General features: G+C 54.1%; 7 protein-coding genes across 7 annotated transcripts; 6 read left to right on the forward strand and 1 right to left on the reverse strand.

Annotated features, from left to right (window-relative positions):
- Positions 1–2,778: 2,778 nt before the first annotated feature.
- GLRG_02958 (uncharacterized protein) lies at positions 2,779–4,162 on the forward strand (the record flags this gene model as incomplete). The annotated part of the gene is made up of 2 exons (XM_008093643.1): positions 2,779–4,060; positions 4,104–4,162. 2 exons carry the CDS (start codon positions 2,779–2,781, stop codon positions 4,160–4,162), a joined length of 1,341 nt encoding a protein of 446 aa, XP_008091834.1.
- A 1,018-nt stretch (positions 4,163–5,180) lies between these two features.
- Positions 5,181–5,729, forward strand: GLRG_02959 (uncharacterized protein; the record flags this gene model as incomplete). Its single annotated transcript, XM_008093644.1, has 1 exon — positions 5,181–5,729. The coding sequence occupies one exon, from the start codon at positions 5,181–5,183 to the stop codon at positions 5,727–5,729; it is 549 nt and encodes a 182-aa protein (XP_008091835.1).
- Positions 5,730–8,320: 2,591 nt separating this feature from the next.
- GLRG_02960 (uncharacterized protein) lies at positions 8,321–9,034 on the forward strand (the record flags this gene model as incomplete). Its single annotated transcript, XM_008093645.1, has 1 exon — positions 8,321–9,034. The coding sequence occupies one exon, from the start codon at positions 8,321–8,323 to the stop codon at positions 9,032–9,034; it is 714 nt and encodes a 237-aa protein (XP_008091836.1).
- A 2,340-nt stretch (positions 9,035–11,374) lies between these two features.
- GLRG_02961 (longiborneol synthase) lies at positions 11,375–12,668 on the reverse strand (the record flags this gene model as incomplete). The annotated part of the gene is made up of 2 exons (XM_008093646.1): positions 11,375–11,687; positions 11,755–12,668. The coding sequence occupies 2 exons, from the start codon at positions 12,666–12,668 to the stop codon at positions 11,375–11,377; spliced, it is 1,227 nt and encodes a 408-aa protein (XP_008091837.1).
- A 2,377-nt stretch (positions 12,669–15,045) lies between these two features.
- Positions 15,046–16,218, forward strand: GLRG_02962 (heterokaryon incompatibility protein; the record flags this gene model as incomplete). Its single annotated transcript, XM_008093647.1, has 2 exons — positions 15,046–15,930; positions 16,063–16,218. The coding sequence occupies 2 exons, from the start codon at positions 15,046–15,048 to the stop codon at positions 16,216–16,218; spliced, it is 1,041 nt and encodes a 346-aa protein (XP_008091838.1).
- A 2,885-nt stretch (positions 16,219–19,103) lies between these two features.
- GLRG_02963 (uncharacterized protein) lies at positions 19,104–20,377 on the forward strand (the record flags this gene model as incomplete). Its single annotated transcript, XM_008093648.1, has 5 exons — positions 19,104–19,280; positions 19,336–19,372; positions 19,434–19,504; positions 19,566–19,939; positions 20,011–20,377. 5 exons carry the CDS (start codon positions 19,104–19,106, stop codon positions 20,375–20,377), a joined length of 1,026 nt encoding a protein of 341 aa, XP_008091839.1.
- Positions 20,378–21,569: 1,192 nt separating this feature from the next.
- Positions 21,570–22,496, forward strand: GLRG_02964 (uncharacterized protein; the record flags this gene model as incomplete). Its single annotated transcript, XM_008093649.1, has 1 exon — positions 21,570–22,496. One exon carries the CDS (start codon positions 21,570–21,572, stop codon positions 22,494–22,496), a length of 927 nt encoding a protein of 308 aa, XP_008091840.1.
- Positions 22,497–23,039: the final 543 nt, after the last annotated feature.

Below are 23,039 nucleotides of genomic sequence, written 5' to 3' on the forward strand. Positions count from 1 at the left end.
CCAGCAACCCACAGGCCAATGGCCGGAGGTCTAGACTCCTGGAGGAGCGAGGAATTGGTGAGATGCGATAAGATATAGTCAGATAAGATATCGATAAGACCGAACCCTAGAACTTTTTGTTTGTTTATTCTACCTACAGGGTGTACCTAGGTACCCAACCAACCAACCGGTAAATGGTAGTAGGTACCTAAGTATCTACCAGTTGGGTAAGGGGAGGGGGACCCGATTTCACAGGTAGTTAATGGCCTCTAAAACCGCTTTTCCACTCCGCGTAGGGTATCGTCGGCACATCTGAGGCGATTGTTTCTCCGTCCACTACCGCCGCCCTCACATATCTCAGCGTATTTCAAAGACTCCAAAGTTACAAACAATCCTTCAGCGGCGTCTATTTTCCATTCCAATGTCATGCATCTCCACCTGTTTACTCTCAAATCGAGAACTGCCGACGGTTTTGGCTCGAACCTTCCGCAACTTACGATCAACAGAAGCCGCCGGTCTCTCATATCCAATTCAGCGAAGGGATGCCGACAAGTCTGTCGATCGCGACAAAGGATCTGCTCGTGCGTTGCCGATCTACAGAAGACGAAACAAGTTCGTTCATCGAGTACGGCAAATGACCTTGGGGCGGCATCGCGCACACGTAGCGTCAGACTCCAAAATCCCCGCAATATTCACTGAGGGAGGGGAGGCCGGCATGCTATAATCATGGATTCTGGTCCAAGTCTCGACGAAGACACGAGAAGGTACGAATAGATAAACTCTGGCTTGTCCGCAGTCCGTGCTCGTCTTGTTCGAGTCTAACAGGGCCTCACGACAATTGACAGGCGCAAGCACTTTATCGCGTTGCAGGCTTCACGATGGAAAGAAGGGTGGGATTGCATACCTACTTCGTACGGGTGGGCCGTAGTGTTCTTACATACGGTACTACGGATACGTACATGACGCCTCTGTTCGGCTGAGACTCGACGAACAGATGAACAAGCAAGATCCCAAACTGGGCAAGCCGAAAAAGCAAGGATCGCCACCGGACTGGACGCCCGGGACCCATCCCTGATGAAGACAAGGCGAAGAGCATTGTCGCCCCGAGTGCCACCAATGCAGCAGACCCGACCCTTGCAAGCTCACCATCTCGTCGAGCTGCATCAACAACAAACAAATGGAATAAATCCTTGATGCATCGCAAACACATGGCATGGGCATGGCATCGTGGCGTAGCCGTGGATCGGATTTCTGCTTGCAGTACTCCGTACGGATATAGTACACTGGCCCGACGACGAGGTGCAGGAGTCAGCTTCCCGGTCATATTTGGTCATGCCTTGCCAATTCGATTGGGCTTGTACCGGAATCTGTCCCGCGGAGCGTGGGTCTCGCGGAGGCGTCATGGATGATGGGCAAGCTTGAATCCGTAAGTCAGCAACAAGAAGAGAGGCTGGCATTGCGTTGCTTCAGTGGGATGGCAATCTCAGTGGATGACAATCTCTTCAAGGGTCCGAGTATTGGAAAGCCTCATCTAAGGAGGCGACCAGAGCCGACGAGGGAGCAACATATGCACGGAGATGAGGCAACCAATGGAATCCCGAGGCCTGGGATGCAGAGCCAATCATGCAGGGCCAAAATCCAGCCCCTTTGCTAAAAGAGATCTTGTTGAATACCTAGGTACGGCCCAGGTTTCGACTCCCTCGCCTCCCTGCTCTGCTGGCGGCACCGCTCGCCCTTTGCATGTCTCGACTTGGATTCCCACCCTGTCTCCCTCTTCCGATCCTGTTTCGAGTCGGCGGGACGCCGAACTTGCGGCGGACTCGCGAATTCCCATTGTCTGCCCACAATGGGGGTACACACAACTGCGAGACACAAGAAGAACAAAATGAAAAAGAATCAGAAAAGCTATTGGGTTGACGGCCTACATATAATACGAGACGCATCATCATCATCATCATCATTACCATCAAGCCTGCCATGCTGTTGCATGCGTGCATGCATACATGCACGTACGCATAACCAGCAATGTCCTGCCCAGTCAGCGCAGCACCACCTTACCACTGAGGCGTGCAATGACAGCCAGTCTCGGTGGGCACAAGGTTGGGGGCGAGCTGGAGCTTACACTGCGTAGGTTCGTCAAGTTTCAACAACTATCCGCCTGGAGGCGCCACGTTCCTTGCACCGGTCGGGGTGGGCGGCAGCGATGGCCCTCGCACTAAATCTGCGATGCGCAACGCCGCATACGCATATCCGTCTTAGCTCCCTCCCTCACCGCTCAGGACCGCCTGTCGTCCGCAGCCCGGCTATCGTCCACCCAAAGCTACATTCCTTTTGTTCTTCTCGTTGGGATTCTGCAGATGAATAGCCAGGGGGAGGGAAGGGGGGCTAGATGGGCCTTGCAACGCTGTCCTGCCATGAGCTGGGTCTCTCCATGCATTTATCTCTCTCCAAAAGAACAGACTGGTTGACGGAAAACGGCGGGATGACCTGCTTCTCGCCTCACTTCTTCCGCCCTCGGACTGGCTCTCTGTTTCGTTTCGTTGGCATGGTTCTCCCAAGCTACTCATTCCTCGTTAGTTACCGTACTTAACCACAACACCCGGGGCCGGCCACCCTTCTCCACCGGTGTTCATGCGGTTTCCGGGCGCACATGACACCCAAACCAACACAGACCCCCCGTATTTCACCTTGAGAACCCCCCGGGCTTTCCATCCTTCGTCCTTCCCCGACACCCCGAGCTTTGCCCATTCCCTCCAACTTCGCCCTTTTCCACCATTCGCAATATCTCAAGCATGTTCAATGGCGTTTTGGGTGGTTGGCGGGGAGGCAAGCCCATTGTCCCAGTGCAACGGCCACGCCTTCAGTCCCGATCTCTACGTTGTGGGTGGCAAAAGGAGGATTGGTCATACTGATGAGGATGCTTTTTACGACGACTATCCCTACGCACACGACGAGACGCCTCCGCACAAGAGAACCCGGATATCGCATCTTGCCCCAGGCGCACACCGCAATTGCTCACCGAGGGGTTCGGTGCCTGTCCAGAACCTGTCTTTTCTGGTCATTCGAGAGCAAGCGTCGCCGTCACCCGACCCAGCCGACGCCGATGTCAGCTCATCGCAAATGGAGCGAACCGCCTCCGGCCTCTCCATTTCCTCAGACACAAACATTTACAGCGCCCAAAACGACGATGATCTGACGCTTCTGGACGACGACGCCGCGGCGAGACTGGTTGAAGATCGACTGCACCTAGGCCGGCGACGTACGAAGGACACCCAGCATGAGAGAATCCTGCGGTCCCTCATCCGCCCACGATCCCGGGATGCCGAATTTTCCATTGACAACGCTGCTTTGGAGAGCATTTTCTCTGCCGCCAATGAAATCTTCTTCCACAACAGCTTGTCGCAACGCGTCACATGGGACTGGTCTCATGCATCTAGCGCTCAGTATAAGGATCACATCATCGGCACTACGGCTCTTCGACGTTCTAAAATGGGAGGCTTTGAGACTCTCATCGTTCTATCTAACCCAATCCTCAAGAACAAACAGTACAACCGGCGGCTGCTCATTTCTACGTTTTTGCACGAGCTCATCCACAGCTATCTCTTTATCAAATGCGGTGTCAAAGCTCGCGAATGCGGAGGCCACACGGCGGGTTTTCGAAGGATCGCCGAGCTCATAGATCTCTGGGCAGGCTCAGACAACTTGCACCTCCGAGATATGGAAGCCGACCTGGACCACTTTCGGGAAGATCAAGATTACTTCCCAGCTGACGACATGAATTCCATGAACACAACATTCAGGGCCGTGTTTCCCGAGGTCCATGGACACCTTAGCCCTCACCATCATACACACTACGAACACCAATATCACGAGCGATCTCGATATCAATCCCAAGAACGATGGGACTATTGCATCAACGACCACCGCGAATACTTCCCGGCCAGTCGGGGCAGCAGTCCCACCTCCCCAATTCCTACGACAACTGAGGAGGACTCGGAAGATGTGGATCCTTTGGAGGAAGGCGAGATACGCGAGCGACGTGGCCGACGCTTATGCCCAGATGACTACGTGCCCAGCAGGCGTTCGTCGAACCACCGCGAACGACATTATGAGTCACATGACAGGCCTATTTCATATGACGGGCGATGGGCCTGTCCCGACGACCGGAGAGGGATCGTTGTAATGGGTTATGGCAGCACTTCAAACTCGGTCGCCTCACCATACGTTGGGGGATGTCGAGATGCATCTCCGACCTGCTTATAGGGCGTTATTCACACCACTTTTTTCTTCTCTTTTGTCTGGGGCTCATAAGAGGGCGGTCGGATTGGTTTCAAAAGCATCTTAAGCATGGCGACGGAGTTATTCCATATACTACTGCGGGCGTCTCTACTACCATGGGGGGTTTTCTGGTGCATCATTATGGGTTGGCGGACGGAATATCATACCAGGCTATCATCTTGTAATCCCGCTCGTCTTCTACCTCGTCATTAACTAGACCATTTATCTACGGGCCCGTCTTCTAGACGGGCAGCCACACTACCCCTCCATCATTCGCATCAAGCAAGTATTGGCTTCATCACTGGTTTTCTCCGTGCTTTGGGCAACCGGGCGGTTGCCGTTGACGGCAATGCAGCATCGAAACCCGCTATAAAGCGTGCAAACCACGCTTGCACCGTCCATCGTCGCCGACGACGCGGATCGAGTCGATCGAGCCTCTGCTTCGAAACCATGCGCCTCTCTCGAGAGCGCTTTTTGAGGGGAGCGTGCCCGCGCCTGCGACAGGTGTCAGATGTGCCGCACGTACCCAAGCGTCGCTACGGACCAGAGTTGAATTTACAAAATGATGCTGCCAGCGACACGATCGTCGAAAGAGAGAATTTCAGAAACAAACGGCTGGAAAGCACGCACACACACATACACATACAATAACGTGGCAGACTGAAATGGCAGAACCGAAGCGAGCCAGGTTCCTCCCACAACAATGCCCACACCATTCTCAGAAGGCTCGCCAAGATGACCCCCTTCAACCGCACTCATACAACATCAACGATGTCGCCATCACGTTATCCGAGAGTATCTGCGGACCGGTTCAGTGGAATGCGTGCGAGAAGTCGCTGAAGAACAGTGTCGCCCGCGTTTTATCCGATCAAGGCACCGAAACGGATCCGAACATCGTTTCACCCGGCACGATTTTCTCTCTCATGAAGGCCATCGATGAGTTGTGCCTTTTGGGCCTGCTCTTCCCGACATCTCAGATCAATCACGTGTCCCACCCCGTACTTGTGGAAGTCGGACAAGCACGGGGTCGTGTCGGTTGGACGCAACCTCTCCGGGGTCACAAGTCGTCTGGGGGCCCCAGCATCGCGATCCGTCTGAGCACGGTCCGCTACCACCCCAACGGCACGAGGACGCAGTTACCACTCAAGGAGCTTGTTCAAATTGCGGTCCACGAGATGGTGCATGCGTATCTGATATTGTTCTCCTGCCGCCGGGGGCAGTGTGAGGTTGACTTTGACGTCATGCATCGCAACGCGGACGGCGGCGGACACGGCCTGGCGTTCGTCGCGCTGCTGAAGGCCGTCGTGTGCCAGATCCAGAGCTGGGCGCCCGGACTGGGGGACTTTGGGCTGACAGACGAGGCAATCCACCCGTACGAGGACTTTGGGCTCGAGCTGTGGAAGAGAGGGGACAGGGTCTCGTCCCGGGGCAAGGGGCAGCGCGTCTGGTGGCTTGCTGCGAGGCCGATGTAAAGCCGGAGGTATCAACATTGTCGAAACCTTGACAGGAACGATTAACTGACGTATGGACTGTTCTGTTGCCCTGCCTAACAAGCGATCGGTGTCGTCTTTGAGGAGCCTGTGGACTTTGTACCAGTTGCAAGCTTGCGGATTGTTTCGCTTCCCTCCCAGACTTGTTGGTTCTAGGACGTTGGGTAGTGGAAAAGCCCGGCCAAGTGAGATGGTGGCGTATAACAAAACCGCCACGAGATGTGACAGCAGGTAGTTTGAAATGAGAATTGTGAAACCTAAACAAAATTGTTGTAGTTTCTGTGTATTTGTTTCTGATATGCTCCTTCAAGCCGAATATGGGTTTCTGCGCCAAACCCCTATTCTGTAGATGCTCGTTCAGAGATATATATCTACCATGCGTTATCGGCACCATTACAAGGTCAACGCAGTTGGCGGAGATCGGAGCTAGCAATAGCATGACTCAATGATTCGTCTTGAGCTAGCCTCGTGCAGTAATGAGCTGTCTAAGTTGATAAGATGCAAAGGCAGAAAAGCTGCTCCAGTTTGAAGCTACTTCAGAGGTCGCGGTAGCATGCAATGCCGCAATTCAACACCGCAACTCTTCTGTTTGTATTTCCCATCGTATACCTATTTAGACTCTCTACTTGTTTCTAGTTACTTCTTCAAAACTAGCTGTGAGTGCTGACAGCATGTACTAGTTGCCTAACCACTGATCGGTCGATCTGTCGACGGAACCTTGGACGAGTGGAGGTGATTTTCAGCTATGCGCCAAGGCCGGTCGTGAGGTAACATTTTTTCTTTTTCTTTTCCCCTTCTTTTTTAACCATCTTGAGTCAGGATTTGGAAATTTCAGCTCAAGGCCTGAAGGTTCGCAGGAGAGTCCTGTTGCGTACTTTTCCTGCTGTTGTCGGTTATAATATCCATAAAGGCCTTGCAAACTTGCCTAGGCGGTCTGGAGGCCCTACCCCTTAAAAAACCCCTTCCTTGTTCTCAACCTGAGGTCTTTGATGCGACATCAGCATGGATCCCGAGAACCGACCTCGGGAACAAAGCCCTCTTGTGAAGACGCTGGGTTGTGAGGACGTAGGACCTGCACAGAGGCAGGGCCAAGACATTCAACACGGCGTGTTACCAGATCAGAGCCATGCCCCCTCAGAGGGCGGCACGGCGCACTAGTTTTGAAGGGCTAGTAAGGATCTATTTGTGGTCGTCTCCGGTGTCTCTGCAGTCGCCCGCCCAGCTTTTTCTTCTCGCATTCACTTTTCCTGATGTCGCAGGCCGACGGACAGAAGATAGACGGTCGCCTTGATGCGCGGTATCAGAATGCGGCCGCCATCGGAAGTGCTCTCTGCCCGAAGCATGTCGTTCGGTGAATGGAATCATTGAAGGGGGGAAGTCTAGCTCGCAACCCTCTCCCAGATCAGTTTCGCGACAGTCGCCGGCCGTATGATGGCGCAAGCCGCGCGTTGAAAACTGGAAAAAGGAGCGGTTACGAGGAGAGTCCTCGAGCACCTGATGGGTAGCCGAGGCGTGAGCGGCGGGCACTCTTGTCGTTCGCTATCAGCTGCGAGTCCTCGACCTGGTCGCGCTCTTCCTCGTGCCCACCTGAGCAGTCTCGCCTCTTGGCGGCCAGTCTATCCTGCGCATGCTTGAAACCCGCTCCGGGACTGTTGCCCGGCCGGCTGATGCGGTTAATTTCAACACCCAAGCTCAGTTCCGGGGATTACGGCAACCCAGACTAGAGTCATGTCTCGGCAAGCGGCACGGAGCGGGAGCTCTCGTCTCTCGTCGGCGTCGGCGTTACACAGGTCGCGGAGGGTAACACCACTCGCTGGAGTCGAGCCATATTCACCTCTAATACGGCAACATGAACGTGTGTCTTCCTTCGGCGAAGGCCCGGGGCTCTGGCACTACCTTTTTCAAAAAAAGAATTCTAGTTCGACGATGTTTCACTGTGCATATGTGACATGACCACCACGGTTCAGTTGTAAACGGGACCTGGCAGGGCTAGAATCTAATTTTCAACGGCACGGGCCGGGGCGGGATAGAACCTCTCTTTGGGAAACTTTGTCGTATGGATTGTGGGACGGCTATGACTTGTACATCCGGCGAGGTTTGAGTGCTGAAGACGCAAACAGAACCGGCATTTGCGTTTTGTGTGAAGGCTCTTCAGTCAGTTATTAAACGTGAACAAAGTCGAGAAATGATATATCAGGCCAGTTTTGTGACATTTTCAACAATGCTCCAGTCTCAACACGAAACCAACTCATTGTTCCATTCTTTGTCGAGCCAGGCCATCGATCGTCGTGTAGGTCGGCAGTCGGGTCAAATCAAGGCGCAACTCTGGCCCTGGCCTTCAAGGTCGAAAGCCGAACAATGGCTTTCCGGTATTGGCTTCTAAAGAAGTGCACAGTTATAAGTATCACGGCTGTCCGCGCCATTGAATCTCACAATCCTTTCCAACCATTCAAAAGACGGCAACATCCGAGCCAGTCACGTACAGTCGGACGGAAGCCATGAAGAGATATAACAGCGGACCTCGCCAGACAGACGTCGTTCTTCGTCCTTGCGTTGTTCACATGAGTAACAGAATGCCCGGTTCTAGCTCCGAACTTCGGCCGCACGGTCAGTATGGCGCCTACTACATTGACGACTTGGTGACGAGAAGCATTCAACATGGCCTCTCTCTTGATGCAGAGGACGCAGTCGATGCCAAAGACAAATTGAAATACGCCTTGATCGAAGGGCTTCACGAGCTCTACGACAGCCAAAGCCAAGAGCACCTTGACCACATGCTCGAGGTGGCGAGGGTCGTTGATCAGTATTTCCTGCAAGGTTGGCTCACCCACACCCACAGACGCCCGTCCGGCCAGGAGATAGCCTACCTCCGAATCGATATCCGAGACGGCAATGAGAATTGCGAAGACTCATGCAGCAGCTTCCGAGTCGGGGTGCAGAGCGACGGCGTCGGGTCGCTTCCCGTCGTCGATGTCGACATCGAGGCTGCAGGGGCGTGGACCATTGGGCGGATTGTTGAGATGATGATCCACGAGATGGTGCACGGGTATCTTCTGCTGTTCTCGTGTCGAGGCGGCTCCTGCCAGGAGTTCGGGGTTTGCTCCCAATACTCTCATGACAAAAGAGGACGGCATGGATGCCATTCCCGCACGTTGTTGAAGCACATATACGAGAGCATACAGGAGTGGGATGACGCCCTGGGCGGCTTCGGGGAGGACTTTATTGACGGATGCGACCAAGAAAGACAGGATGATGTGTTGGTTGATGTGAGGAACCTGTACTCGTAATACATAGAGTGAAAGAGCCTGGGCGGGAAATGGGGTGGGTGTTGATCATCTAGAGCGACAGTTCGTCGTAATAGAAAAACACGTCCGTGCACCGCTCCGAATATTCCGCCGACATGTTCAGTCGGGCGGGAATGGTATTTGTGGTCTTCTCTCTCGGGCTCGGAAAAAGTACCGAGAGTTGGAGGGGCGAGATCCTTTCAAACTTGATGAGCGTTAGGAAACCTTGACGGCCCCGGGGATGCCGTAGGAGGCATGGAAGGGCTCTTGCGGTTCCAAACAAATAGCTCAGGGCAGCTTCACAAATTCACGCGAGCTTCATGGTGTGTATAAACCGATAGTGGGTCGTCGCCTTGTCCAAAGATTCCGCTGGATTAGCAATCTATCCGACGTCCTATGTGCTGTATTAGAAACCGCGTACAGTTGATGCATGCATGGTCAGCAATATATATATATATATATATGTATATATATTAAAAAATTGTAAACCACAAAACATAAAACATAAACATCCCAGTGTCTTCCTATGGGGGCTCAGAAGAAAGTTGTGCAATTGTGACTGAGTCTTCCAGACCCACGGTAACGATTGGTATGGGTTGATCTAGCTCGCTTGTCCTTTCGTACCGCAATACGCGCTCAGATAGCTCGACCAATCGCGACGGGTCATACAGAGGCTAAGCTGCTGACCGCATGTGCGGGCAGCGTGGCGACTAGACCGGATTCGGACCTGGCGCTAGGTATATCAGAACCGTTCCTGTGTGTACCAGTTACCAGGACCTCGGAGCCGGATTTTATAGTCTGACAAGCTGACAAGTTAGGTAGCTTAGCTCAAGCCTATAATTTAGCCTTGGAGTAGTTACATGCGTTGTTATACTTTTCTGATTGGATATGTTGAATCTACCTATCTGCCTTCTCATGTTCCGATCTTGTCCGCATCCACCTGTCATTCCTCAGGACACGTTATCGTTTATTTTCCGTCGGCAATTTCAATCAACCCACTTTGAGCGCGCTAAACCCGTTCATGATCTGCGGCTGGTTGAAGCAACGGGGTATACGGAGTATATGTTCGTTGGCTGAACTCTAAACAGCGAATATTACCACCATCTTATCTCCCGATGGGTTTTCCATGAACCCGGGAAACCCCACTCGCGCCTGTGCAAGTGAAGCAGAGCCTCCATGGTAACCCTGAGTGGAACGGTCACTTGAGAAATTCGATACCGCCCGAATAGACATGCCAGATTAGGACAATCGTTCCGCCGGAGACCCCGATGCCGCACATGCGACCATCAGCGTACCGTTGGATCCCGGCTTTAAGATCGGCGGCTCAACACGTCACGAATGCCTGATTCATCACAGGCGCCTGCCTTGGTTCTGTTGACCGCCATGACCCCGCCGCTGCTCATCTGGAATCGATCCAGAACATGGCGAGGTCAGGAATTCCGGTGTCGAACTAGACTGCGAGAATGCAACTAGGTTTGATAGCCATGTGATTTGTTTTTTTGTGGCCCCTAGTCACTGGATCTCGGACTTTCTAAACCCTAGGCGAGGCGGCTGTATCCGCAACTCGCAAACTCTACCAGTATCGGTCGGGGGTTCTTCTGCTTCAACATGATAATGATGTGCATGTGACTGAGACAGTAAGTAGTCTGGGGGGGGGGAAAATCCCCGGTGGTCAACGTCATCTTCTATGGTGATGTGTCTTCTCCGAGCCGAGTTAAAACTGACAAGTCACCAACGCCTGCCGCACAGTCCCTTTCTACGTGCTCACAGCTGGCCTTCTTTCTCCACACGACACCAGGTCTAGTGTAACGACACTTGGTAGGAATCCCAAGACCCGGGCCATTCGAGTCGTGGCCCTGTGCGGTGGTGGTAAGTGAGCCAGGGCCCTAGTTAGCAGCGGGCGAAACCCGTACACGGGAAGTGGTTAGGGCTAGCAGACGTCGATCGTCATCTTCAGCAGTCGGGGGATGACTTCCACAGCGGGAAATTCTCAAAGAGTCCACGCCAGCATGACGGAAAGGAATTATTGTGGTGAGTACATATGTATAGCGTAGGACAGCTCGTCTGTTCCATAAACTACATGGCGAGCTGTCTGTCGCCTTTGTTGTCGATTTCTTATTTTTTTCCCCTCTTTTTTTTTTTTCTCTCTCTCCCTCTTCGAGATCTCTCTTTCTCTCTTTCCAAGCTCCATTGCCCATGCGCCGATTGATACAAGAAACACCCAAACTATGACAAAAGAAAAAGCCGATGTGTTATTGCCATAAAAAAATCAGATTGCCACCCAGGGGGTATCTCATGCCTTTTCTTCTTCTTGCAAATCGCCAACCCAACTCGTAATCAAAATTATTCCCTCATTCGCTCGAAGAGCTCGCCAATCTGGTCCTCGAAGGGGGCCAGCGGATGCTTCTCGGCTAGCCCAAGGTCTTTCAACTTGTATCTGGGGTTGGCCGTATGCATCGCCAACAGGCCCCGGACGCTGTCGTGCATAGATTGCTCGTACTGGCCGCGTCCCTCGAGGATCACGGCGGCTCGGTTGGCGGCTTCAACCACCTCGTTCTTGATCACTTCGAGTTCGACAAGCACAGGCCGGCCGGTTGCCATTGCGCGGTTGTGTACGTAGTTTCTGGTGTCGCCGCTGAGCTCCTCCTTGTAAAATCTGAGACGACCGTGAGCAAGGTGTTACAGGGGGGGTGTTTAACTTCTGCTATTCGGCGGGGACTTACGACAAAACGTCATTCGAAATGTCAATAAACCTGGCCATGTCAGGGATTGCTTCCAGGTATTGCTCGACGTCGGGATACTGGGCCTTGGGGAAGCAGAAGACGGCGAAGGCCACGTTGATGCCCGATAAGTCCCTGACAAAATCGGGGAACTTTACCCCGGCTCGCGTGATGTTCATGTTCATGAAGCCCTTGTGGCGCTCCAGCAGGTTGCACGTCAAGAACTTGAGGGTAGATATTTGCAGCAGGTTGGCCATGACAGGGTCAAACCAGCGAGGAGCCTCTCGCATCAGGCTCGCCAGGCCCTCCAGCATGGCATTCGGCTGCTTCTCGCCCTTGAAGAACCGCTCCTGGAAGAGCTGGGCCTCGGCCATCTCGTCGTTCTGGCCGACAATGTCATCGTACTGCACGACGAGCCACGTAAAGAGTCCAACGTAACCCTGCACTTCTGTCGGGTGGTTAGGATGGCAGAGCTGCCGCCTCGTCAGCAATTGGCTCGTTTTTCTTGGAAGAGGGTAGACAATTCGGCGGTGAGAGGCTGTGAGATAGTGGGAAGGGCGGGGGAGGTAATTTACCAGTCCTAGCGAGTGGCCCAGCCGGAACGCCTTTGCGGAGATGGGGGTGTCGAGAGGGTAGCCGATTTCGACGGCCCTCTTGTACATGTATTGTAAGAGCGCTTCTACCGATTCCTCCTTGATCTGCGGGACGCCAGGATATCTCAGCCCCTTCAGCATATCTGTGCAGATGGGCTTGACGAGAGAGGCCAACCTCTCCGGCGCCGTTGCCAGGTCGTCTTCGGACCGGGTGCGCTTCGGGGAGAACATCCCCCACAGCGAGCCCAGCATCCGGAACATCGGGCTGCCAGCCGCGACGGCGGCGTCGTGAGCCCCGGGTGTGAGCTGGGACGGACTAATCATGGTCGCAGCGGTTTGACCCTTGGTGTGCTAGGATCCTTCGTTGGGCAGGAATGGGCAAGAAGGAAGAACGAACGTGGAAGGATACTACGGGGTTAAAAGAGTCGGTGAAAGCCGACGGATGGTCTAGAAGGAGCACAGACTTGAAACTAGCAACTATGTCCATGGAGCACAGACAGACGGGGGAGACCTTGATCTTTATGGATAGCGTCGGAGTGTACGTAGTATAGGAATCCAGACGACATAGGCCGTTTCGGAGGGTTGTGGGCAAGATACATTGCTCATCTCCATCCCGAGCAAGCTGACTGGAACGACAGCCAGATGGTCGACTATTTTCATCCCCGTTGTATGCGGGTTTGGGGGTACCTCGCTAAGTGGTTTACGTTGGTAGGTTCGTCGAAGTGCGGGATGGAGTAGTAACAGCCGCCGTTGCCAGTACCATTGATCCTGCAGGTTTGGGCCGTACGATACGATATGGGCACAGACTTTGCATGTACTTGCCCACTTGACGCAGGATTGTGGGGGTGAGCTTGCCAGGGGGACGTTTGGACGAATCGAGGGCAACTCGAAAAGTGTCGGTGGACGGCTGCGCGGCAGGTAAAGAAGACGGGTGCATACGCACACACCTGATCACGGGAAACGTGGCCGGAGGAGAGTCCGGAGCCCGATCCTCTCTCTCTCTCTCTGTTTGGTGGACGGGCAGGACAGCTGGGAGACGAGGGCGGCAGACTCGAAACGTCGCGTCAAGCACCCGAACCGCAGACGTCTCGTATCTGGCCTTCCCAACATGAGCCCCATTCCTGGTCAAAAATAGGGATACAGCGAGGGGAATGGCGTACCTGTTCGTCCTGACTCCTGAATCAGCATTGGCTCTCCTTGCTGGGCTACTGCTCCGGCAATGGCAACGCCCGTGCAGCTCAATCTGGGTTTATCGAGTCAGGAGTTGGGGGGTTCATTCTAGAAGAGAGAGAAAAGAGGGCCGAAGAAGCCAGTGCGGCATGGAACACCCTGCTTGAGAGGGGTGGGGATCATCCGGGGTTCGTCAAGGCCAAGCCCCAAAACATGCCATGATCGCCGACATGCTGTCAACGGAGCCAGCGTGCGGTGTACTTCGTACGTGGTCCCCGATGTGTTCTCAACGGTAGTTGGTGTTGTGTTCTGCGAAGATACGTCGAGAGGCACAGGAGATTGCGGTTGGGAAAAAGCCATGCTTGATCACCAGCATTGCCCAGGTTGCGTTCGGCTAGACAGTGATGCACGCAGGAAGCCAGCATAGTAGGTATTCCTATGCCAGTCTACCACGGGTGACAAGGCAGGGTTGCATGGTCATTTTAGCGAAGTCCGGCAAGTCAAGGAAGTGGAAGTGGAAGTGGAAGTGGAAGTGGAGGAAGAGGAGGAGGAGGATAAGAAGACTTTTGGTGCGGTTTCGGGCTCGCACACAAGTGGGAAAGAAAGAAAAAAGGTACCAATTTGTCTGATGGCGAACAGAAACCTCCCCTGTCCTTGAACGACGCCACAAAATCGCCTGCCGGATGGGGTAGCCAGCCCACATGTCACCCATCTCGCAATAACAACTCGTGGCGATTGTTCCGCACTCGACGCAACCATACCGGAGTGTAGGGACGAAACGAAATGACAGGCAACAACACTCTGCAGAGCATTAACGGCTGACAACCCTCGAGTTAGCAAGCAATCCCTTTGCACCGGTAATTAGTAGTGGGCTTCCTTCAGTCACGTTGCAAGCACGTCAAGAGATGAAGACGTTACCTTATCCCCCCGCCGATGTCATGTACAAATATACCCTGCTATGCGAGGTCACCTCGACCCCCCCATCCGTTTTCGTCTCCTGCCCCCTCTTCTGCCACTTCAGACTTGGACCCTTGTGCATTGAAAAAATCTCGACCTGGTAGCGGTGCAGGCGGTAGAAGCAACGGTTGATAGAGCGCTGCCCTAGAGATACCCTGCCCGAGACGTTGGGCCCGCCTTTTGCGCCTTCTTGGTATAAACGCCGGTATCCCGTCCTGTGTCGCACGCAGTCCTCATCAATCGTGTTGCATCCGTCGTTGGTGCGACCTGCAGAAACCCGGAAACCACCCCTGCCTTGCTACTTTCCACTCTCCAACAACAGGAAAGAGACAACCAACAGGAGTGTTCTGAACAAGATCCCAGAAAAAAAAGCAAGGGCGGAGGCCGAGGGGTGGAATCCCGAAAAAAAAAGAAAAAAAAGAGAGGAAGGAAGGGAAAAAAAAAAAAAAAAAAAAAAAAAAAAAAAAAAAAAAAAGAGGACTCGTTGTCGGTTCGCTTCGCACACAAAGAGAGACAGAGCTCGTCTCGGAAACCGCGCCAACCGTCGGACCGATTGATTGTCCCAACCCGTACAATGAGTATCATTTACCGAAGACTGGACCCCTCGAAGCGCGAGATCCGTCTGTTTGAAATCCAGTCGGCGCGCAGCATCAACGACCCCGTCGAGGGCCGGCTCATTACCGTCCGCCTTACCGACGACCTGTCACGGGAGTACATCGCACTCTCCTCACTCTACGGCGACGCCTCCGAAACCGACAAGATCTTTGTGAGCGGCCAGCCTGTCACCATCACAGCCCACTTATCCCAAGCCCTAAAGCATGTCCGCGCAGTCTTTTACCCGACCATCTCGCAGCGCTTCCAGAGGACGCCGGCGAGGCGGCCTCACGGCGCTCCGCGATGGTTGAGGCAACTGTTCGGCATAAGCAGCTCCCGCGCCAGCGACAACGAGCCGAGGGCGTTGCGGGTCTGGTGTGACTTCCTCTGCGTCAACCAGATGGACGACCTGGAGAAGAACAAGCAGCACTCGGACATGCGCAACATCTACCGCAACGCCGAGCTCGTCGTCGGGTGGCTGGGCGACAAGACGGAACATACGGATCTGGCGATGGCGACGCTCGCACAGATTGAGGACGCCATGCCGCCCCACTGGGGAGACCCCGGCGACCGGCAGAAGCATCCAGAGGACTACTCCCCGACGCACAAATGGGCCGAGTCTATCACGCACCTGTGGGAGCCGGGGGCCACCGGCGAGATCCCCTTCATGTTGCCGCATTGGATCGGCTGCAACGACTTCATGGGCCGTCCGTACTTCCAACGCCGATGGATCCTCGAGGAGATAGCCATGGCCAGGTTCCCTACCTTTCTGATTGGCGACACCATCGTGCCGTGGAAGCAGGTCCTGCGTCTGAACCGCATGATGGAGGAGTTCAAGTACCATCCCTCCGACATCTTCCCCCAGGTATGTGTACCAACAACGCCGCGAGCTTTTCCCCGTTTCGACCCTTGCCCCGTCGCCTGCAGCGTGAGGGGATCTCGCACACGCAGGCTGCATGAGAAATCCTTTGAACTGACTCGTTTTTTTCTTCTACAGTACTTGGCGGCCATGATAGCCGACCTGCCTCTGGAAACCGCGCATAAGCTGCTCGACGAATTCGCGCGGAGAGAGGCGTTAGAGGACGCCAGGATCCTGCAGGAGGCAGGGAGCAGCAGGGCGACCTCATCCACGCGGTCCACCGACACAAAATAGCCGTCATGGCCCGCATCGTCGTCGTCGATGGCTGGTTTCGCGGCGGCCCAGATCTGACGGCAACCCCGAGAGGAGGTGCCGAAACAAAGATGGCTGTCTGTCGTCAGCCATCTCGAGGACGGACTTATCTCGAGGTGTTAACGGGGGGGAAAGGGAATTCCAGGGAAGGGCGGTTTTTAGCGTTGTAACGATGAGGATACCCAAAAGTTTTCTCCTGGATTCTTTCCAAGCAGCAGACAATTGACTTCGTTTTGTTCTTCCTTTTACCTTGCTTATTCGCCAATGACAGGGGAAAAAAAAAGAAAACAATGACACCTTACGGTATAAATAACCAGTCTTTGGGAAATGTGGCGGACCCCGCGGTTGATCAATCCCGCATGGGCATGCCATGAACATCAGAGGAGACGGGATTTGAGATGGTCAACGTGTGAGGGTTTTCTTGAACCCCCTCCCCAGTAACACTACCCCCTCCTACTGTAGGCATGTGCCCACTTGGCGTACCAAGGTCTAGCCAATGGGTTCTGTTGGAAAGGAAGAGTCATACCGGTTAGCCTTTTGACGGAACCAATAGTCCTATGCATGGTGATTGGTGATGCAGAAAGAGTGTTGTTGGTGCAAGGTTACATTGTGTCTCGGCTCTCTAGGGCCAGAACCATGTAGGTAATCGTTCCGTCGGCCCCGTTACACTCCGTCTCGGGGAGCGCTGGCAATCGGTTCGTCACGCATCCGCGCGAGATGCGGTTCCGCCGAAGAACTGCTGCAGTGTTGCAGCACCTGCAGATTTTCTTGCGCCAATCCCGCTTATTCGAGTCGGATACAGGGCCATTCCTTGCAAGGGGTTCCGCGCCGTTACGAACCCTCACCCTTCATGTGAGAAGTGAGATGTCGTCTCTTCGCTGCTTCTGCATTGCACAACGCTTTCACTCGAGAACCCGACGGTCTGGCACCATCGCCGACCTGAAACTAGATTTTCGGTCCAGATGCCAATGGACAAGCCAACGATACGTCAATATCGTACGAACCCCTCACCGCCAGAACTTGGCCAATCTGTCACTGAGCTCGCATGGGACGATCCCGTGGTTGTCCCAAACCCACTTGACGACAACCCATGGTAGTATGGTGCGGAGTAGAACTCCGGTCCTGGCCAAGCCAGTATCGATGGACTGATTTCACATCGATGCCTCCCAAGAGTTTTCGGAACCCTCGGAACTTGACCATCTTCTTTTCCACCTCTCCTTTTCACTTATCGCTTCTCTCTTCTCCTAGTGGAAGGTCTTACTTACATTCCAGTCTTCACGAGTTGACAGAATGGACACAGAATCCTCCTCCTCCTCCTCCTCTTCTGCTGGAAAGCCTTGCTTGCGTTACACTCTTGAAGAGTTGTTGAAATGAGCACCGACGACTCACTTACGTCGCATCAACACTTGCGCTGCATATTGGCCGATGCACACCAACGTCCGTACTGCTTGCTCCCACCGTACATGAGGTAATACGTCTGCTGGCTGTGGAAAACAAGTTCAAGAGAACGGCCGACACAGTTGCGACAGCCTCGTTCTGTACTCCAATGGAATCCAAGTTTGCGATATGCAATCGCCAAGTTTCTCTCTGGTAATGCGCAGCCAGGCGCGCAATCGGCTGTTGCGACGTTGTTAACATTGTCTCCAGAGACTATTGTCACGCAGACACTGGCCCGCTTGGACGTCTGCTATTCACTCGCTATGTTCCTCGAACCTCGATGAGGACTAATCGGACACATTTGCGTTGCAAATCCCGCGACCACAATCCGAGAGCCCCCTCCTTCTCCCCCTCCCCATCGTGTGTGAAGTCGGAATTAACACTACAGTGGCGCTCGAGGGTCGAGACGACGACCCAACGGGAAGACGAAGGGAAAGCCAATCAACCCAAATTTTAATAAGTGGGGATGTTTACCCGTCCGAGTCTTGGCCTCGAGGGGGAATTGTGATGGAAAATGGTCCACTTGCAGATACCGGCTGGGTTGCAACCCTGCACTGCACCCGTGAGGCACAGTTCTGCATCTTGGAGACCTGTTCCCGGAGTCGAATGGCATCGAGGCAACGCCAAAGACCAAAGTCGGCATGGGCTGGGGGGGCATCAAACCGGCGTGGTCTGGAATCAACGAGAAAACTTCCCGGTACGGGACGTTGCGTAACAGCAAACACAAAGCCTATTTTCAGCCTTTAGACTTGAGCCTCAACGGCACCTTTTATCCCCCCCCCCCCCTTTTTTTTTTTTTTTTTTTTGGTCTTTTCCCCTTGGCGATTGGTGTCGTGCACTGCCCGAGGCCCCGGATCTCGAGCTTTCCACGACGACAGATCCATGGAGAGAACGGCGCTCATGTGACCGATTCTGAACACACGGCTATCGGCACCGTTTTATACCTTTCATTGTATGCACATTCTGCATCCCCTTTTTTGTCGGCGGGGCTCGGCCGGTCTATCGAAACGCCGTGCCCAGTGTCCCGCGTTCTAGACGGGCCGTCGAAAGGGCATCTCTCCCGCCTCCTTGGGGACTCGTCATCTTTTCTGGAAATGCCGGGGACTAGCCGGAGCCGGTCAGTGCCTCGGGGCTTCTTGCGTCGTGATTCGCTCCGTAGATTGTGGCTTGCGCCTTTCGTGAAAGTACGCCTCTGGCCGCATGCGTCTCCAACATAGGCGACTTGTCGTTGTTTACTAGTCCCAGCCGAGCGGAATGAAGGCGTCATTGGTTTCGGCCCGGATACCCAACCCGCCCGGGCATCGAGGTGGTTCTCTCTTCGGTGGCATGCCATAAGTAGTTGCTCATAGCGCCGATCATTCACGGGGACCCCATCTCCATCAGGGACGCGCATCTCCGCAGCTTGCGTCTTCCGTCAGACGCCAGCCGTCATGGATCTACCGCAGCTCTCCTCCGAAGAGCTAGGGAGGGACGTGTCGCCAATGGTCATTGGCGTCGTTTCCATGTGTCTGGTCATTGCTACGGGCGTATTGGCTCTCCGCCTCTGGACGCGCCATCACATTCTGCAGAAAATCGGCTGGGATGACTACGCCGCGAGTTTCGCATTGGTGATTTTCTGTCAATTTCTCGGATTTGGTGGAATAACCAGCTGACCCGGTTTAGCTGTCGATATGGGGATGCGGAGTCTCGATCGCAGTCAGTAAGTGATACATACCGTTGATTAAAACCGGCCTGTGCATATAAATGCTGACGGCCAACAGTGACACGATACGGTCTTGGGAGACATCAGCAGACGGTTAATACATTGGAAGAGCATGTAAAAGTATTCAAAGTGAGCATGCACGGCCCGAAAGCTGTCCACTTCGAACAGCTGACGAATCCCTTCGATATAGTGCTTCTGGTGTAGCGTCTTGTTCTACGGCTATGGACACTTGTCTTTCAAGATGGCCTTCCTGGCTCAGTATTACAATGTGCTTCGCACCCCCCGCATGCGAAATATCTACATTGCGGCCATGGTTCTCATCGGGCTGTGGGGGTTCGGCAACTTGTTCGTCATCTTCCAGTTCTGCGACCCTCTCGTGGGCTTTTGGGACCCTCGCGTCCCGGCCCGGTGTATGGACCAGAAGGTCCTGTTTTACGCTTTCAGTTCCCTTAGTATCGCGACGGACGTCATCATCTACCTGCTGCCGCTTCCCGCCTTGTCCAAGCTGAAAATACCCCGTTCACAAAAGAACTATCTGTTGGCCATCTTCAGCCTCGGCTTCTTGTGGGTGGTCTCCCTCGAGCGTGTGCCCGGTACAGCAGAGCTGTCATACTAACTGCGTGGCCCTAAACTAGCGTCGTGGTCATTGCCGTGATCCGTATTCGTTACCTCGACATCGGGCCCGACTTCACTTGGGCGAACGTGGAGCCCGCGATGTGGTCGATGGGCGAGCTGACGGGGGCCATGGTCTGCCTCTGCCTGCCGACTCTAAAGGCTCTTGGGTCGCGTCTGGGTCTCGTTGCTACCGATGTAGAGAACCCCGAGACCTCCCCTTCAGCGAACCAAAACATTGGCAGGTCGATTTCTTCGGGCCTCGCGATTAATGGTACCGGTACGACGAACTCGCCGAGGAAGCCGCCCATCGATTTCGCCAATTTCGTGCAGGAGGGTGAGCAGTTCCACAACGGGGTGTTCCGCCAGACTCCCTCACTTCCAGTATGAAGAGCATATGTGTCCGTCTCGTTTGTATAATAAAGTCACTACCACGTCAACTAGATTTTGACAAAGCCAATTTCTTCCTGACTTTCCTTTTTCTTTCCTTACTAGACTCGTAAGCAGGACGACTTACAGCCTTCCCATGGCCCTCTATAAAGTCAGCATCAGCAACCCATGGTTTTTCGGACAGGCTGTCAAGCTACTTGAACTCCCGAAACAACCAAAGGTAAGACAAGGAAACGCAAACCCACCCATGAGTTCATAGAAACACGGTGAAACAGAGAAACGATGCAGTTTTACGCATAGAACGTTTATATTGACGAATTCGCTAATGGACTGTTTCCATGCCATTACTTTCCGTGATATCTCCCGCTGCCCCGGACCCAGTTTCCAGTTGACTGCAGAAAAGGACTAATTAGTTCTTAGAACAGTGCTTTCTCGGGCAGAAACTCGTCAAGGTTCTACGCCGGCTCCATGTCTGAACCGTTTTTGAGACCGGATGCAGCAGCTCCATTTGTAGCTACAATATTCGCGAGGAAACATGAGCTCTTGCACCTTATCTTCGATGTGTTTCGGTACACGCTGCGTAAAGCGATGTTCAGGCGTCTTCCACCTACCGGGAAGCTACAAGTCTACGAAACACGACGGGCCTTGCGAGTGAAATCAGGTCGAAGCCGGGAAGTTTCGTTCTAGTTCTCAACTTCGAACAAAACGCACACCACGTTCTGCCGGTTTCAAAGTTCCAAAGCAGTCCAACAAAAAGTCTGTCGGGTCTCCGTCTCGCGAGCTTGCGAGTTGCATCTTGGCCGGCGAACGAGCATCTTCTAGTCATCTTGTGAGATGTTATTAAAGAGAGCGGGATGCCGGACTCCGAGCAGACGGTCCCAGTCATCGACCAGCCATTCTGTTGAGCCGAAACCCTTTCCAACCCTAGCGCACCTCGAATCTACAACCAGCCGCCATGCCATCTTTGGGGCCCACGAGGCCGAAAAGGACGACAAGGACGCGCCGCTTCGGCTCGAAGCGCCGACCAAAAGGCCATCGCGTCAAGAAAGTGAAGCCGTGCCGGCACCCGGGGCTCCCCAAGACCACTCTGCCACAGGAACCCGACGGACAGGACGCGGATGAGCCGGCGCCCGAGCCTCGGCCCTTGATCCTGATCTCCCCTTCCTCGTATGGCGCAACCCCTCTGTTGAACATGACCTGCGGCCACTTCCTCCACTGCGAGCTGCAGCCCCATCAGACCGCGGCTCGGGACGCCTTCGTCAAGTGCTACCTGGAAGCGTCGCCGCGGGGGACCGCCTGGGACAAGCTCCCCGCCCAGCGCGTGCAAAGCTTCGAGGAAGGGAGCGGCTCCAAACTGGACGAGGCCGAGGGGGCGTTTCTCGAGGGCTCGCTGCGCTCGATGATGAAGTACCTCGACGAGTACTTCTTCTTCGGCACCATGACACGTCTTCAAGAGGGCCAGCAGTATCTGTTGCTGGCTCTGGAGACGGGATTCGGCCGACTGAAGGCGGATGTCGCCGAAGGCCGTTATGGCGACACGCAGATCTACCGCACACACTGGGATAATACGGACCAGCCATACGCTCGTGTACGGCTCTGGAGCAGACTAGCGTGCGATAGCCCACAGAGCCGAGACGGCGGCAGGAGGATACGGAGGCTATCATTCGCACGGAATGTCGCGACATTGATCCACGAGTTGGTGCACGCGTACCTCGGCATTTTCGTCTGCGCAGGTGCACAGTGCCGAAGAAACATCCTCAACACAACCGGCGTGACCGGACACGCCTCCACGTTCACCAAGCTTTACGCCCTGGTTCTGGGGGAGGTCCGGGAGTGGCATCCCGAACTCGGGTCCCTGAACAAACACGAATGCATTCCCGGCACTTCGATCGTCAGTCATAATATCGCCTTCGAGGCCGCGGCGCGTCAGCAATGGAGATCCGACGGCCGAGACCGAGGCCTGCTCCCCCTCAGGGCAGACAGCCCCCGGAATCTCGTCCGTCAAACGGAGGAGGTGATCAACGGCATATCCGTGATGAGCATCACTTACCGCAGGCCTGGGTCGAGGATCCCTGGACAGGAGGAGGCTGACGGGAGCTGCGACGTGGATGGCGTGTAAGGTGACATGACGGATGGAACAGGCGTTGAAGAAGCCACGACTGGATGCGATTTCTGGAGAATGAGTGTTGGTTGGCAGATTACTTGAGAGTTGATGTTTTGATAGAATGTGCGTTTGTAGTGTTTTTTCCAATTGGCAATACCCGGGTTGTGCAATCCTGTTGCTTGTGTTGGCTAAGAAAATTCCGTACGCTTCATGATATCGATCCGACAGTATGTGACGGGGCCCTATGTATTTGAGAGGGAAACAAGGTTGAGGGAGAGGGGTGTGTGTTACCAGGGTCCAGACTGAAGCAATCAAAGGAGTTCAAGGTACCCTCGCTCTCAATGTCTAGGATTGTAGAATAACGCCCAAACAGGCATGTCCTTCGTCTCCTTCTCGGCGACGACTTCAACTGTTGTCGATGGCCGACTTGAGGCTTCTGCTTTCCTTGCGTGCAGCTGGAGACGCCATGATCGAGTTTCACCGCGGTTCGGTAGCGCTCCAAACTCCCGATGACCTTTGTGGGGTATTACATTTTTTCATTCCTTGGGAAAACGGTCT

The sequence above is a fragment of the Colletotrichum graminicola genome (genome assembly GCF_000149035.1).
Source record: "Colletotrichum graminicola M1.001 genomic scaffold supercont1.8, whole genome shotgun sequence".
NCBI classification, from domain to species: domain Eukaryota; kingdom Fungi; phylum Ascomycota; class Sordariomycetes; order Glomerellales; family Glomerellaceae; genus Colletotrichum; species Colletotrichum graminicola.